The sequence below is a fragment of the Mustela nigripes genome, chromosome 6, assembly GCF_022355385.1.
Source record: "Mustela nigripes isolate SB6536 chromosome 6, MUSNIG.SB6536, whole genome shotgun sequence".
In the NCBI taxonomy this organism is placed as follows: Eukaryota; Metazoa; Chordata; class Mammalia; order Carnivora; family Mustelidae; genus Mustela; species Mustela nigripes.
Genome location: NC_081562.1, coordinates 131,666,903 through 131,684,588, shown reverse-complemented (window position 1 = coordinate 131,684,588; position 17,686 = coordinate 131,666,903). Strand labels below are relative to the sequence as shown.

The 17,686-nt window shown below is 37.6% G+C and overlaps 1 protein-coding gene across 1 annotated transcript in view; it reads left to right on the top strand.

Moving 5' to 3' along the window:
* MRC1 (mannose receptor C-type 1) overlaps nucleotides 1-17,686 on the top strand; it is a 101,315-nt gene that overhangs the window by 47,453 nt on the left and 36,176 nt on the right. Inside the window, exons 10-14 of the mRNA XM_059404232.1 lie at nucleotides 6,120-6,235; nucleotides 8,474-8,622; nucleotides 11,044-11,243; nucleotides 14,924-15,051; nucleotides 15,987-16,074. Of these exons, the coding sequence (XP_059260215.1) occupies nucleotides 6,120-6,235; nucleotides 8,474-8,622; nucleotides 11,044-11,243; nucleotides 14,924-15,051; nucleotides 15,987-16,074 (681 nt within the window). The remainder of the gene's footprint in view (nucleotides 1-6,119; nucleotides 6,236-8,473; nucleotides 8,623-11,043; nucleotides 11,244-14,923; nucleotides 15,052-15,986; nucleotides 16,075-17,686) is intronic.

Here is a 17,686-nt window from a genome sequence, read left to right as displayed (position 1 = left end):
TATTTAAATGTGATTACTTTTATACAATGGATCAAAGTTTGTATACATATAACAGTTATATAGATAATAAAAGTTATATATATATATATATATATATATATATATAATATGGTCTAGTAATTGTCATATCTATAATGTCTGATAAAATCCACTTTAATCTTAGGGTGGTAGTAAGATAAATAAGATAATATCCATAACTGTTTGTTGAGTGTATTTATTATGCTGCCAATGATCTTAAAGGATAAACATTATGTTCCTAAGTAGACAGGAGGAGAAACTGAAGCTCAGAGACATTAAATAATTTGGTCAGTTTAAAAATACCTCCTGTGGCTCAGAGGGCTGGAAGGACTCGAACATCGAACAACAAAAAAAAAATCCATTCACTAGCAAAGAAAGATACGACTGTTTCTTTTGTTTTTTTTGTGAGTTTTGTTTGTTTGTTTGTTTTTGTTTTTTTCCTGTCTGGGTATAGACACTTGGTGGTGTGGAGACATTTTTGAGAATTCAAAACCACAGGTATATTATACAGATGTAGGATTCAGTTTTCAATTCATTGCTACCTTTGTGGGCAATCTGGGGCAAAGTGGTCCTGAGTCTCTGAGATTCCAGGATGTCTGACAGATACAAATGTTAAGCGGTTTTACATAGAAGTTTTCTTTACCCAGCTGACTCTTCCTGGATGAGTTTAAAATCTTGAAGTTATAGAATCTACTACCAGGAACTTTAGATGGTGAGATTAATGAATGTGACATTCAAACGAATGTGTTTTTAAATACTTACAGAAATGGAATGTGAGTGTGGAACCCTGGACCAACCAAGTTTTCTTATCAAGTACTTCATTATGATTCACTTCCAAATATTTTTTATTTCCGTTAAGATTTCTTTGATTCTTGAATTTAGAAGTGTGTGTGTGTGTGTGTGTGTGTGTGTGTGTGTGTGTGTGTGTATGTGTTGATATTGGGTAGGGGTTTTGGTGGTAGTGATGGGAATTTTGTTTTTTAGTTTTTAAATAATTAGAAACTATTGATTTTAATTTCACTGTATTGTGATCATTAGTTGTGGTTATTGTTACTTGTTGAGGCTTTCTTCATGGTCTAATTCATAGTTTTGGTAAATTTTCAGTGGGGTTGAGCAGAATGACTTTTTTGGTAATTTTATTTTTAATTATTTTTATTTTTTAAATAAACATATAATGTATTATTAGCCCCAGGGGTACAGGTCTGTGAATCGCCAGGTTTATACACTTCACAGCACTCACCATAGCACATACCCTCCCTAATGTCCATAACCCCACCCCCCTTCTCCCAACCCCCCTCCCCCCAGCAACCCTCAGTTTGTTTTGTGAGATTAAGAGTCTCTTATGGTTTGTCTTGCGCCCAATCCCATCTTATTTCATTTATTCTTTTCCTACCCTCCAAACCCCCAACGTTGCATCTCCACTTCCTCATATCAGGGAGATCATATGATAATTGTCTTTCTCCGATTGACTTATTTTGCTAGGCATAATACCCTCTAGTTCCATCCACGTCATCACAAATGGCAAGATTTCATTTCTTTTGATGGCTGCATAGTATTCCATTGTGTATATATACCACCTCTTCTTTATCCATTCATCTGTTGATCGACATCTAGGTTCTTTCCATAGTTTGGCTATTGTGGACATTGCTGCTATAAACATTTGGGTGCACGTGCCCCTTTGGATCACTATGTTTGTATCTTTGGGGTAAATACCCAGTAGTGCAATTGCTGGGTCACAGGGTAGCTCTATTTTCAACTTTTTGAGGAACCTTCATGCTGTTTTCCAGAGTGGTTACACCAGCTTGCATTCCCACCAGTGTAGGAGGGTTCCCCTTTCTCCATATCCTCGCCAGTATCTGTCATTTCCTGGCTTGTTAATTTTAGCCATTCTCACTGGTGTGAGATAGTATCTCATTGTGGTTTTGATTTGTAAAACAGAATGACCTTTGATTGTTCAGTTCGGGGTCTATATATGTTAACTAGAAAAAAACTTAACAATTTATATTATTCAGATGTTCTATATTCTTAATATTCCTAATATTTTGTCTGCTCAAAAAATATTCTCCTTGCACTTCTGTCATCTTTTGTTTTATATACTTTGATCTGTGTTATATATACTTTGTATATACACTGTGTTATATATACTTTGATCTTTGTTTTATTATACTTTGATCTGATGTATCTTATTGATACATAGGTCCTTTAATTATGTAATTATTTTCCTTATTCATAATGCTTTTTTTTAACCATAAGGTCAACTTTAAATAATATCAGTATTTTCACAGAAGCTATATTTGCTTGGTATTTCCCTAGAATCTCTTTTTCCAACTAATTGTTTTTAATCATTCTATATCATGGAATGGTTCTTATAAATATGTATCTGCATTTTTACTTTTTATCTAATTTGAAGAACCCTGGCTTTTTATTGGCAAACACAAGTTTAGTTTTTTTGTTTTTTGTTTTTTGTTTTTTTCCTCATACTGATATATTTGCCTTTGTTTCTACCATCTTACTCTGAGCTCTATTTTATTTACTATTCTGATTTCTTTTCTCTCTTGTTTGTCCTTTCCTTCATTCCACTTGTCCTATTGAATGTTTTTGTGTTATTTTTAAGATTTTATTTATATATTTGAGAGAGAATGAGTGATAGAGAGCATGAGAGAGGAGGAGGTCAGAGGGAGAAGCAGACTCCCCAAGGAGCTGGGAGCCTGATGTGGGACTCGATCCTGGAAGTCCAGGTTCATGACCTGAGCTGCTCAACCAACTGAGCCACCCAGGTGTCCCTATTGAATGTTTTGATCCCATTTTCCTCCTCTACAGGTTTGGGAATAATACATTTCACTTTTTTAAATGGTTAAACTTAGGTTTTTTTTTTTTTTTTTTTTTAAGATTTTATTTATTTATTTGAGAGAGAGTATGAGCGGTGGGGAGAGGTAGAGGGAAAAGCAGATTCCCCGCCAAGCAGAGAGCCTGATACAGGGCTTCATCCCTGGGACCCTGGGATCATGACCTGAGCCGAAAGCAGATGGTTCACCAACTTGAGCCACCCAGGCATCCTAACCTTAGGTATTTAATATACATTTCTGACTTGAAGTTAAGCAGTATCTCTTCTGCTTCCTAAACAAAATGAAGTTCATTATTCCACTTAAACATGAATTTTTTTTTTAATTTTAGAAATGTTAGACTCACAAGGAACTGAAAAAGAAAGTACAGAGAATTCCCCCATGCCATCTACTTTCTTCCCTCAAGTGAGAGCTTCTTATGTAGCAAGAGTGCAAACAGCTAGGTAACTGACATGGATACAGAATAATAACTAAACTATACATCATGTTAATTTCCCATTCCTTAACTTCCCACCTGTAATTAGTTATCTTTGCTATTTATACATTTAGACCTGTTCACTAAGGCATTTATTGGTTTCTTTGTTCAGTGTGACTTTCAGCCCATTTATTCCTCCTGACTTAAAATTCCTTCTTGCCAAAGTAAATCTTTTTGTGATCTTTTCCACTGGTGATACGGGAGTGGAAAACTCCCATCTTTATCTGAAAATGTGTTGTTCCATCATCACCTTGTGTAATAATTTTAGGTAGCCTGCTTTAAAATGCTCAGTTGACAGCCATTTTCAGACCGTGCTGTGTATATAACGTTTCATTTTCTTCTAGCCTTTATTTTGCCATTGGAATTCCTGTTATTAGGATAATTCTTCTTTTTTAAAAAGTGGGTCCTCTGTATTTTCTCTCTGATTGATTTTAAGATCTACTCATTGGCTTTGTCATTCTGCTAGCTTTTAGCACAGTATGTTGAGATTTGGATTAATTCTCTTTTGTTTGGTACTCAATGTTCTTCAGTTTTAGAATTTGTCTCTTTTAATTCTTGAAAATTATCAGTCAGTAATTTTATTTGGTGATTCTGAAACTTTTCTTAGGTTGATTTTCAACCTTTTCATTCTATTTTTTGTGTTCTCTCTCTGTTTTTTAAAATCTCCTTCGTACACTCATCTCTCTGCTACATTCATTCATATGACTAATCTTTCTGAAACCACATTTTCTATATTTAATAAGGCCATTGAGTTTTAAACTTTATAGATTTCTTTTCTGGAAATTCTATTTTTTGTGTGTTCAGGTCCTCTTGTTCTTTGTTCATAGCATTTTGATCTTTAGTTATTGATTCTCTTTTTATCTTCTTTTGTTAAATCATCTGAGACTTTTTTTTTTTTAAAGATTTTATTCATTTACGAGAGAGAGAGAGAGCGCGCACAAGTAGGGTGGAGGGGCAGAGGAAGAGGGAGAAGCAAACTCCCCACCCCACAGAGAGCCCAACATGGGGCTCGAGTCCCAGGACCCTGAGATCACAATCCAGACTGAAGGCAGAAGCTTAACTGACTGAGCCACCCAGGCACTCCTGAAACATGCTTATTTTTGTTTTTTTTTTTTTCCAGATTGTTTTATTATGTTACATTTCTGACTTTCCCTTAAAATGAACCTCAGGTGATTTGTAAATTTTGACCATGATTAGTCCCAATCCCATATCCACCCTAAGCCTCAAAATTTGTCACAGTGTTTTTTTGTTTGTTTGTTTTGTTTTGTTTTAAGATTTTATTTATTTATTTGACACAGAGAGAGAGATCACAAGTAGGCAGACCAGCAGGCGGGGGCTGGGGGTGTGGGGGTGGGAAGCAGACTCCCTGCTGAGCAGACTCCCTGCTGAGCAGAGAGCCGGATATGGGGCTTGATCCCAGGACCCTGAGATCATGACCCAAGCCAGAGGCAGAAACTTAATCCACTGAGCCACCCAGGCACCCTTCAAAAGTCATAGTCTTACATGACCTGTGTTGTGGAAATATTTCTATTGTGTGGTTCTACATTTTACTTTTCTGAGTGTCTAGGAATTTCTCCTTTTGTAGACCAAGATTTTATGTTTTTGGCTGTGGAGTCTAATACAACGTGAATAGTGTCAATATGGGACCAGCACCCATCTCTGGCACAAAATCAGTATTTATTTTTAACAGAATGATTTCTTATTTCCCTGCACCTAGAACCCCAAGCGGATGACGAGAATCTACTATTGCCTGGTTTTGTGAATAGAGTTTTCTCACTTTCTTTTCCCAGAGGGACTTTCCCTAGTGGGCATCGTCTTTTTTTTTTTTTTTTTTTAAAGATTTATTTATTTGAGAGAGAGACAGAGAGAGGGCATGAGTAGGGGGAGGGGCAGAGAAAGAGAGAAAGGATCCTGAAGCAGACTCCTCAGTGAGCCTGGAGCCTGATGTGGGGCTCAATCCCAGGACCCTGAGATTGTGAATCATAAAATCAGGAGTCAGCCAATAATCTGACTGAGCCACTCAGGCGCCCCAGTGGGGATCATCTTTATGTAAGGACTTCAGCCCCACTTCCCTGCCTCAGGTAGACTGCTGGCCAAATACCCTCATTTGTATGGACATTAGTACCCTTTCCTCTAAAGCCTAATACCCTAGTCTTGGTCTGGTACATGACTGGACAATGACAGTCTTGGCTTGAGCATTTCCCATTCTAGCGTTTTAGTTTTCTCTATGTTTTCAGTACCTGAAGATTACATCAAGTATGGATTTTTTGTTTAATGTTATGTTTTTATTTAGCATTTCTGTGTATTTGAAGTATGGGAGAGGAACCATGCCGCATCATGTTGCCAGAAGTTTGCTAAGTATTCTCCCAGGACCAGATGACTCAGCTTTATGGTCACTATCTCCTTTTGGCTTCAGTAGACCACTACTGGTGGTAGTGGTTAGCTACTCAGCAAACGATTTCCTGTGGCTCGCTATTCTAATATAGAAATCTTAGCCATTCTGTTCAGGTTCCTCGGTATGCATTTCACAAGTCACTTTTACTGGAAGATGTATCAGGAGGGGAGAGAATGAATACCCTAACCCCAGTTTTGTGTCATAAGAGGAACAATGTACTACTGTTTTCTTTATTCATATAAATATTTTTCATTGCATTTCAAATTTTCCGTATTTGTGTTCTCTACATACTTCTGTCATTTATCAATTTATGTTTCATGATAGAGCAATTATTAAAATAATATTATTTAATTAATATCCCTGATTATCTGCTTGATAACATTAATAGGGCTGGAAAAGACATGGCTTCTACTGCTATATGATTGGACACACACTTTCAACATTTATGGAAGCAAACCAAACCTGTATAAATGAGAAAGCTTATTTAACAACTGTTGAAGACAGGTATGCAACCACTTTAATTTTATTTGAATGTAGGTCAAATAATGAAATGTTTTCAGAGAAGCCTAAATATCAACGTGCTCTAAATTTCTGTAAATTTCTCTAAATTCTATAAATTGACACACTGTAAATTTCTGTTCATCTTGAAGTATGGCTTGCAAAAGTAGGAGCACTAAAAATTATATCCTTATTTGGATTCTTCATTGTAAGCACTATAAAATATTTGCTACTTCTAGAACTATAAAGCAATATTCAAAATAGTTTATTAGTACTCTGGCAAATATAGTTTATGGATCTTTTTTCTGATCTAATATGGATTAATTTTTTCAAGCAGGGAAACTAAGTAAAATTTATTAGTTAAAAAAAGTTACTTTTTATCTTTACCATTATCTCCACCTAAAAAGCTAGTAGAGAGATTTACTGAATATTTTATTATTCCTTTACATTCTTCTGTTTTTGTTGCTTTCTTTTGTTACATTCTTCTTATTTTTGTTGCTTGTTTGTTTTTTTTGTTTGTTTGTTTGTTTGTTTGCTTTTGTGTGTGTGTGTGCATTGCTAGGTTTACTAGACTGATAGGTCAGAAATATCAAAATCACATAGACGTAGAACATTTTATATAATTTTTACTTCTAGAGTCCCAGCCATCTTTAAGGTTTTAGTTTTTATTTATTTTTCCCTTAATCTTTTCAAAGCACTGGATTAGGCATAGAAGATACTTAAATTCTAAAATGTGCATTTGACTTGTAATAAAAAGGGAAAAGTGTATCTAGTTTAAATACAAAAAATTATGTCCATTGGCCTTTCAAGACACACCCAATAAAATATAGAGAATACTATTGATATGAAAAAATCCTTTGATAAAACCAAAAAAGAAAGATATCATAGAATTTGTATAGTCTCGGTAAAAGTGCTTGTAGTTCAACCATATTCTTTTTCACATATGGTTTAATGTCTAATATTTGTAGCAAACTCCTATAATGCTAATGCGTGAAAATCTGAATGTAGATACTTTTTATCTTATGACAAGGTGAACTTTACCACTGTAAGTACTATGGGAACATATTCTGAGCTTCCCTGTAGTGGATCTTTTGGTTTATTGGAGCAGAGATTGCTGCTCCAATATTTATAATATTTATATTTATAATATTTATAAATTATAATATTATAATATTTGCATTATATTTATAAAATATAAAACAATTTTATATTTTAGTTTTGTTTTCTATGATATTTATATTCAGGAGCTCACAAATTGTGGTCAAATTTGGTTTCTAGACATTTGAGAAATACTGAGTTTAGGACTTTTAAATTTTTTTGTTTGTTCAATTTAGGGAATGAAATTACTCAGATTAAGATCATACAAATGTTATGTTATGGTAACCTCTCCATTTCCCTCTCTACTCTCTCTGAAGTCATCCACCTCTCTTTGTTCCTGGAAACTTTGAGTCTCATTTTTATTTTGCTCCAATGAAAGATTTTTGCCTACATTGCTGCCTTATTGTGTAATGTTTGGCTGTGAAGACAAACTTTGGTCGCTTTACTAACCAAATTGTGTCATTACCAGATTATGCCAATACGTGGATGAGAGCCAAAAGGAGAGAAAATGTGGGAATTTCTGACTCTGCTCCCAGTTCTTTCTAGAGTTTGAATCTCTGCTTCTCTATTTTTCTCAGTTTTCTCTTCTGTTTCAGACCTGAGATGAGAATAAAATTGTGGGGGTCTCCCATCCAAGTACTAACCAGGCCCGACCCTGCTTAGCTTCCAAGATCAGACGAGATCGGGCGCGTTCAGGGTGGTATGGTCGACAGCCAACAGATTTTTCCATCTGTATCCTCCTTGATAACGTTATGACCTCACAGTTTTCTTAACCAAGAATTGTATAGAACATTTAAATATTTGGAAATTGGACTAAGTTTTTAAACAATGTATTTTGAAATGCCGTAGTCTTCTCCTTTGCTTTTCCAGAATTCTCTTATAATTCGAGAAGGGGCAGAGGGGCTGGTGAGGAATAGAGAGGAATTGTTTGAGTATATTTGAATGATTTTATTTACTTAGCTCTCTTATATTTCCCCCTCATTTCCTTAGTAGAAATTTGCATAATTTAAATGACCTATCCCTAGGACACAAGATGTTTGGATTACCAACTAAACCATAACCTAAACATAAAACTGAGTTACATTTCATGTGGCTAATTGGAAAAATTCACATTTCTAAAATGTAGTTAATTTTTTTTTTCTTAAGATATGAACAAGCCTTTCTGACCAGTTTTGTTGGATTGAGGCCTGAAAGGTATTTTTGGACGGGACTTTCAGATGTGCAAAACAAAGGGACCTTTCAATGGACCATTGAGGAAAAGGTTCAGTTCACCCATTGGAATTCAGATATGCCAGGTATGTGAATTGCTTGGGGCTGAGGTTTTCATTCATTCTACCAGTCCATTATCTTTCCGTGTACCTTTCCAGACAGACTGTATATATTAATTATGTTCTCAGCATTTTGTATTTCACTTTCTTTTTTTTTAAAATTTTCTAACTAGTTCACATTGGTCTAAGAAAATAAAGAAGATAAAACTACTCATTGTCTGCTACTACTCTGAAAAATATTTAGGAAATTCTAAATGGCCACAGATGTTCTAAATGGCTAATTTATTCCTGTACCCTTGAAACTATATGAAAGGGATTTGAAACTTTTGAGTGCAACGATGAATAGAACCATCACTGGTCTTTGGTGGCAGGGCAAAGAACCATGTTTGCGTGGGATGTATTATTTCACGGTCTTGTGTGCACTGCCTCGCTTAGCCTTTTGTATGTCCGGATCTTATTTTATCTTTTTAAAGAAATCTTCCAGGTAAGTTGAAGGATCTTTATTTTAAAGATGTGGAAACTAGAACTCAGAAAACATATGTGAGTAGAAATATTCTAGGCGTGGGCTTAGACTAGCCTGTGTGACTCCCAAATCTGTGTCACTTGGCGTGAACACCGCCATGCCTCTCCATCAGTTTGGATTTACCTTCCCTAGTAAGTAGTTCCGGAAATAGTCTCCGAATGATTGTTTTCCGCCTTTATTCACTGGTATCACAGCATGTGACATTATCCACTGTGACACCTTCCAAAAATTCCACATCTTTAACAGCAAATGTTTCATTGTGTCTGGGTGAAAAGCTAAAGGAGAACTGTTAGTTCAAGTGCATGAACTTACTACTTGGCCTAACAAGTCCTAATCTTCAGAAGTCCTTTTAATTTGTATTCTCAAGTTATTGACAGAGAAAATGTGGATAGTGGGATTCTTGGTGAATTACTGAATGTTCTGAAAGGCAGTAGGATTTCAGTTGTTTTGAAATTAACTGGGGAGGATATTAAAAAAAAATTAAGTGGAGGATATTAAAAAAAATATAAGAAAAATATATATGTATTTTAGCATCAGTAGGAGTGATAATTCTTACTCTCTTGGTCAAACTCCTTATTTTTATGGGTGTTGATCATTCAGTGGTAGGATGTTGAGGGATTAATTTTGGAATGTCCTTAGGGAATAAAAATGGATGATATCAGAGCCATAGAGAATCAGAGATCTTAGAGAAATCAGAGATCTTAGAGAAAATGTTTTGGGAAATATGTGCCTTCCCAGAACTTTTAGAGTTACCTCTAAACCCTGAGTGTCCATTAAAAAAATAATAATACAAGATTATCTCATGCTAGCAGCATAGATTCTTGGTGTTTTCAAAGTTCTATCTTAATGAATTACCATTTGGAAATAATCACAACTGTAAAATAGATTTATAAATTGTTAAGCTGACTATAGTCCTCATTTTATGTGCCTTTTTATCCATTAAAGCTGGTCCTCATCACAACTCCAAGATAGGTGATATTTGCATATTAAGGTGAGGAAACAGGTCCAAGGTAGTTGCAAAGTCAATAAATAACTAAAATCTCTAGCTCAGTTGTATTTCATTTTGAAGTCTGTGAAAAATTTCTGTTCTGAGAAACCTATAAGGGCCCCATGGGGGGGAAAATGGCTTTTAAAAAACTTAAAAAAAATTAAACCACTACTTTTGCCATTATGGTAAATTTTGTCATACTAAAATCATTATATTATTAGATATCTATATGGGGAGCACCCTGAAAGATGTTAGAAATACAAAATGTTATCAAAACTCTGATGTAGGGGGCGCCTGGGTGGCTCAGTGGGTTAAGCCTCTGCCTTCAGCTTGGGTCATGGTCTCAGGGTCCTGGGATCGAGTCCCGAATCAGGCTCTCTGCTCAGCAGGGAGCCTGCTTCCCTATCTCTCTCTCTCTGCCTGCCTCTCTGCCTACTTGTGATCTCTGTCTGTCAAATAAATAAAATCTTAAAAAAAAACAAAACAAAACTCTGATGTAGGAGATCAAAATTCTGTTAGGGATGTGGGCCATGCAAAGAAAAGGTAAATAACAGGTCAAAATAGCATAAATGAATTGCCAAACACTGCCAGATTTCTCCTCTATATTTTCTCTTCATATGCAGACTTTCTAAAAAATTTTTTAAGATTTTGTTTATTTATTTGACTAAAAGAGAGCACAAGCAGGGGGTGCAGCATCCAGAAGGAAAAGCAGGCACTCCACTGAGCAAGGAGCCCCGATGAGGGACCTGATCCCAGGACCCCAGGATCGTGACCTGAGATGAAAGCAGATGCTTAACCCACTGAACCACCCAGGCACCCTTGTTCATGTGCAGACTCCACCACATAGTTCACAGTCCAGTGTGTACTGTCTTCTGCGAGCATGGCCAGCCGTCAGTAGCACCCGTTAAGTGACTTTGGCTTTGTGTATTTAATACAGGGCGGAAAACAGGATGTGTTGCCATGAGAACTGGAGTTGCAGGGGGCTTGTGGGATGTTTTGAGATGTGAAGAAAAAGCAAAATATGTGTGCAAACACTGGGCAGAGGGAGTCACTCGCCCACCGGAGCCCACGACAACCCCCGAACCCAAATGTCCAGAGGATTGGGGCACCAGCGGTAAAACAAGCTTGTGTTTCAAGGTGAGTATCGATCGCTAAGTCAATAAAGAATGTGGAATGGGTTTCGGCCTTAAGAATCACACGAGGAATCAAAATAGAACCCCAAACCACGGCGCTCAGGCTCGACCTGCAGAAATTCCAATTTTATTCATCTGGAAGGTGATCTGGGCTTCCGTTCCTTAAAAAGCTCTCCTTGGGTTCACACTAATGACAAATTGCATTTCAACCAACAAACGTGACTCACAGAAGCTTTCTTCACTCGCTTGCCTTCATCACCCTCCCTCTGTCTCTTCTCTCTGCCAAGCTTCCTCGGCTTAGTCTGAGCTCCCAACTCTTTGCATCTTAGTGAACATTTCTGTTTGCCCTCGTGCTCTCCCACTGTGTCTCATTTCGCCCTGTTCTTAGAGTCCAAGTTTTTAGGTACGTGGACAGATCGTGCCCATAGGCATCCTAGAGGTGATGCTCCACTGTTCTGATTTAGCCCCTGGTTGTTACACCTGCTGGGAGAGGAAGGCTCAGCTAGGTAGGGGCACATGGCTGTTCTGTGCCGTTTAAATGATAATTTGATATTCTGTTCTCACTTCATCCATTCCAAGGTCACGCCATCTATTCTCTCCTTAGGGAGTCAAGTTGACCAAAACAAATGAGACAAAAACATCAGTGATTTATGCATTGGGGTACTTTTTTCGCTCTTATAAGTCATATCCTTTCTGGAGAAGGTTAGTTCTAGTCAAATACAGAAATGTGCGTATCTCCTGCTTAATGATATTATTCTCTAGTGTCTCCCCCTCAGGACCTCTTTCATTCAGTCCCTTCAGTGGCACATGGCCATGGCATGCCTTATAAGATAGCTCAAGTTGAGGGAAAACTGGAATTACTAACATGTATCAGAATGAGGGTAGTTAGGGTGGCTCAGTTGCTTAAGTGACTGCCTTCAGCTCAGGTCATGATCCTGGAGTCCTGCGATGGAGTCCCGCGATCGAGTCCCACATTGGGCTCCCTGCCTGGCAGGGAGTGTGCTTCTCCCACTGACCTCTCTCCTCTCATGCTCTCTCTCCCTCTCATTCTCTGTTTCTCAAATAAATAAAACCTTAAAAAAAAAAAAAAAAGAAGAATGAGGTAGTTAGTCTTCTGTAACTCAAGGGGTGTGGCTAGTCGGTTTAGTCACTCCCACTGCTAGAGACTGCTAGAGACTGATAACCTGTTCAATCCTGGTTAGGCAGTTTCGAGTAAACATGTAATTTACCTAGAAGGGAATGTATAGGAGCAAGACAGGAGAGGATTTTGTAAATGGGTTAATTGAGGAGGAACACAAAGCAAGTCAGGTGTTTGTTGTGGCATCTGGAAACTTTGGCATTGACTACACAAAGGCCTGTTTCATCCTATGCACAGTCATTCCCCCAAGGTGGTAGGCTGAGCAGATTTGTTGCAGGGTTTTGAGAGAAGTAGCAGAATTCTTCAGAGCTGTGAAGTGAACAGGGTTCTGGGAGAGATGTTGCCCAGGTAGGTATTTAACAAATTGGAATATGTGCTTCACTAAAAAATTATGTAGTTTTAGAGATACTTGGGTAGGGTTTTTTTTGGAAATAGATGGACTATCTTTGTACATATGAAGGTAAGGGAGTTATTAATAAAACTTAGGTGATGGTAAATTTATTTAAGAAAATAAAATCTTATGTCACAGTGGAGCAGGTTGAAGTTCTCACAGGAGTCTTGGGAATTACTGGAAACTTGCTCAAGATACTTCTGTCCAGATGGCTCAAGATAGGGTCAAGGTGAAGATTGCCTTGGGTTGCTTAGTGACAGCTGGGCAGCCATGGTCTCTTGCGAGCAAATCCCATTTCCCACAAACCTGTGATGGTGGGGACCATGACTCATGAGAAGCAATAAATAAAAATTATAAAAGTTGGTAGATACAATGGACTCCTATAGTGTTTGCATAAAGGTAGGTATTTCCCAGTCTGCAATTCCATTTCATACAGACCTCACGATAATATGAGATATTTCCTAATTTACATAATCTGTTAAATTTAGTTCAGCTTATCACCTTTTTAGATGCTTTGCCAAGCAAGTGTCTTTTGTGGCACGTGCTCCAACAGTTGTTAAAATACGCAACTGTAAGGAAAAAAAAGACAAGACCATAGTAAAGACACTAAAAACGAAGTATTGAAAGACTGCCTGGTTATGCATTGTTTAAGCTAAACAGAATAACAAACTCTGGCACAATTTTTGTTTGCTTGGAAGTTTTTTCCTTATTTGTGTTTAATTTCTCTGTATCAAAAGTTATTCAGGGGCTCCTGGGTGGCGCAGTGGGTTAAGCCGCTGCCTTCGACTCAGGTCATGGTCTCAGGGTCCTGGGATCGAGTCCCACATCGGGCTCTCTGCTCAGCAGGGAGCCTGCTTCCCTTCCTCTCTCTGCCTGCCTCTCTGCCTACTTGTGATCTCTCTCTCTCTGTGTCAAATAAATAAATAAATAAATCTTTAAAAAAAAAAAAGTTATTTGGGGCCCCTGGGTGGCTCAGTCAGTTGAATGTCTGGCTCTTGATCTCAGATCAGGGAGCCTGCTTAAGATTCTCTCTCTTTCTCTCCTGCTGCCCTGTCCCTCCCCCTGCTTGCACATGCTTTCTCTCTCTCTCTAAGATAATAATAATAATAATAATAAAGCTCTTCTCTCTTTCCATCTAACACTTAACCAAACTAATCCTGTCTTCTACAATGAGCTGTATACCTAACCAATATGCCTGAAATTTTTATATACTTTTATAACTTTTCAGTATACCTGCAAGATTTTAATCTAATTTCTCCTTTGCTGTAAAATGCTTTTATTTTCTAAGGTTTTCTCAACAAAATATCATTCTACACATTTTGTTACCCAAATACTTAGCCCTAAATTGATTTTCAACCAAGACAATTACATTGCTTTGTGCCATAGCAGTGTCTTACTTTTGATAGAGTGAAATCTCATCAAAAGTAAAAAATTAGTGGGAATGCAAGTTGGTGCAGCCACTTTGGAGAACAGTGTGGAGATTACTCAAGAAATTAAAAATAGAACTTCCCTATGACCCTGCCATTGCACTACTAGGTATTTACCCCAAAGATACAGATGTAGTGAAAAGAAGGGCCATCTGTACCCCAATGTTTATAGCAGCAATGGTCACGGCCGCCAAACTGTGGAAAAAACCAAGATGCCCTTCAACGGATGAATGGATAAGGAAGATGTGGTCCGTATACACTATGGAGTATTATGCCTCCATCAGAAAGGATGAATACCCAACTTTTGTAGCGACATGGACAGGACTGGAAGAGATTATGCTGAGTGAAATCAGTCAAGCAGAGAGTGTCAATTATCATATGGTTTCACTTATTTGTGGAGCATAACAAATAGCATGGAGGACATGGGGAGATAGAGAGGAGAAGCGAGTTGGGGGAAACTGGGAGGGGAGGTGAACCATGAGAGACTATGGACTCTGAAAAACAATCTGAGGGTTTTGAAGGGGTGGGGGGGTGGGAGGTTGGGGTACCAGGTGGTGGGTATTAGAGAGAGCACAGATTGTATGGAGCACTGGGTGTGGTGAAAAAATAATGAATACTGTTATGCTGAAAATAAATAAAAAATAAATTTAAGAAAAGTAAAAAATTATCTCTCTTGATTTGATAAGCAATCGAGTATAAAATAAATTCTGAAATGATATCATCTTTAGCTGTTTGCAAAAGGAAAGCATGAGAAGAAAACCTGGTTTGAGTCTCGAGATTTTTGTAAAGCTCTGGGCGGTGACCTAGCTAGTATCAATAATAAAGAAGAACAGCAAGCAATATGGCGGTTAATAACGTAAGTGTCTTTTCTGTGTAATACTCCTTTCTTTTACCTATTTGGTGCTAATGATGTTGAGAAAATTCTTATATTTTTGAAACTGTCGATTCATAATGCTACTTGGAGTGCCTATATTGTATCTCAAATCCAAAGGACCTTTTTGATCTGGTTTCACTTCCAATGCTTTAATTTTATAGGTATAAATCCTGTGATGAATTGCTCTATAAAAGTAGAGGCACGGGGCACCTGGGTGGCTCAGTGGGTTAAGCCTCTGTCTTTGGCTCAGGTCATGATCCCAGGGTCCCAGGATCAAGCCCCGCATCAGGCTCTCTGCTCAGCGGGAAGCCTGCTTCCCCCTCTCTCTCTGCCTGCTGGTCTGCCTACTTGTGATTTCTCTCTCTGTCAAATAAATAAATAAAATCTTAAAAAAAAAAATGAAAGTACAAGGCACTCAATAAATCGTATTAAATGTTAAAGAAATGTTAATAAATGAATGACTGTCAGTGCTTTCCAAGTATATATTCTCAAGTGGTGTCTTGTTTTCAGTATACTTATAGGCTGTACCAAAATGCAATTGTATAATGCTTATATTTAGTCACTGAATCTCATGACCTGGTTTGGAAGGTAACTTTCAAATTTGATTAGCTCTTATAGCTAATAGCTTATAGCCCGCCATTGATTTCCACTGTTAATTTACATGAAGGCTGGTCACTTGGTTAGCAGTATTTCATAAGTCTTTTTCCTTTAAAAGAAGAACTAATTGTACTTCTCTGTCTAATGAAGAGAAAAGTTTCCAACAACACACTGAAATATTAGCCCTTAAGAATTAGGGATATTAGAGATTGAGGAACTCCCAACACTGAGAAGTGGGGCTTTTTTTTGCCAAGTTTTTCCCATATATAGACTTGTTTCATCCGATAACATAAGCTTTCTTTATGTCTTGTAAATTGCAGGGCTAGCGGAAGCTACCATGAGCTGTTTTGGTTGGGATTGACATATGGAAGTCCTTCAGAGGGCTTTACTTGGAGTGATGGTTCTCCTGTGAGTAATTTGATTTAATATATCATTTTCTCTCTTTATCATGTATTTATTTTGATGTTATCCTTGGGCTTAATCCAAATTTTTGGTAAGACAGGCTATTGTGATAGCTACAAACATTTTTCTATGCAAAAGTAAATGTTATTTTGGATCATTATTCTGCTCCTGCCCTGATACAGTTCTCCTGTTCACCCAAGCTTATAAACACGGTGGACTGGATGAAAAAAAAATTAGAAAACTCATTTCACTGTTTAAATAAAATAATGTTTTCATTCTATCATTGTAAAACTGGTGTGCAAGTAGTTAAATTTCTCAAAAGTTGCATTTTAAATAAGTGTTGGCGAGGATGTGGAGAAGACAGAGCCCTTGTGCCCTCTTGGTGGGAATGCAAACCAGTGCAGCTGCTCTGGGAAACAGTATGGCGGTTCCTCAAAAAGTTAAAAATAGAACTATCCTCTGATCCACCAATAGCACGACTGGGTATTTACCCCCAAAATATGAAAACATTAATTCAAAAGAACCCATGAGCCCTTATCATTATTGCAGCATTATTTACAATAGCTAAACTAGGGAAGCAGCCCAAGTGCCCAGTGATGGATGAATGGGTAAAGAAGATGTGGTGTATATATATATCTATATGCGATGAGATATTATTCAGCCATAAGGTAAGAATGAAATCTTGCCATTTGCAACAACACGGATGGAGCTAGCGAGTGCAATGGTAAGCAAAATAAGTCAGGACTGGAGAAAGACAAATACCGGATGATTGCACTCACAGGTGGAATTTAAGAAACAAAACAAACGAGCAATGGAGAAAGAGAGACAAACCAGGAGACAGATCCTTAACTATAGAGACCGAAGTAGTGCTCCCCAGAGGGGAGGTGGGTGGGGGATGGGTGAAGTAGGTGGAGGGGACAAAGCGTGCACTTACCTTGGTGAGCACTGAGCAATGTGTAGGATTGTTGAATCACTAACATTACACAGTATGTTAACTGTATTAGAATTATAATTAAGAACAATATAAAAAATTGAGCATTTTATAGCTTCTTATAGATCAGGAGATCTGGAAACAACTTTTGAGAATCTACTAGTAACCCCTGGGCCTTGCCAGCCTTCCCCATTCTCGGGAATGGAGAAGTGAGAGGCTTGGGCACATGCCGGCCACATTTCGTGTTCTAGTCATCCCAGGAAGTGATTTTATGTAATTTCAGTTCTACCTCCTCTTAGAAACCATCAGCAACTTTTCAAGGCCCTTGAGTAAAGTGATTTATTTGGTAGTTCCATTGACACTCAGATTTCATATTGATATCTGGAAAATACTTTGTCTAAAACTGTTGGCTCTGATTCCACACTGAAAACTACAAAGTGGACCGGAACCCAGCCCGCCATTGATTTCCACTGTTAATTTACATGAAGGTTGGTCACTTGGTTAGCAGCATTTCATAAGTCTTTTTCCTTTAAAAGAAGAACTAATTGTACTTCTCTGTCTAATGAAGAGAAAAGTTTCCAACAACACACTGAAATATTAGCCCTTAAGAATTAGGGATATTAGAGATTGAGGAACTCCCAACACTGAGAAGTGGGGCTTTTTTTTGCCAAGTTTTTCCCATATATA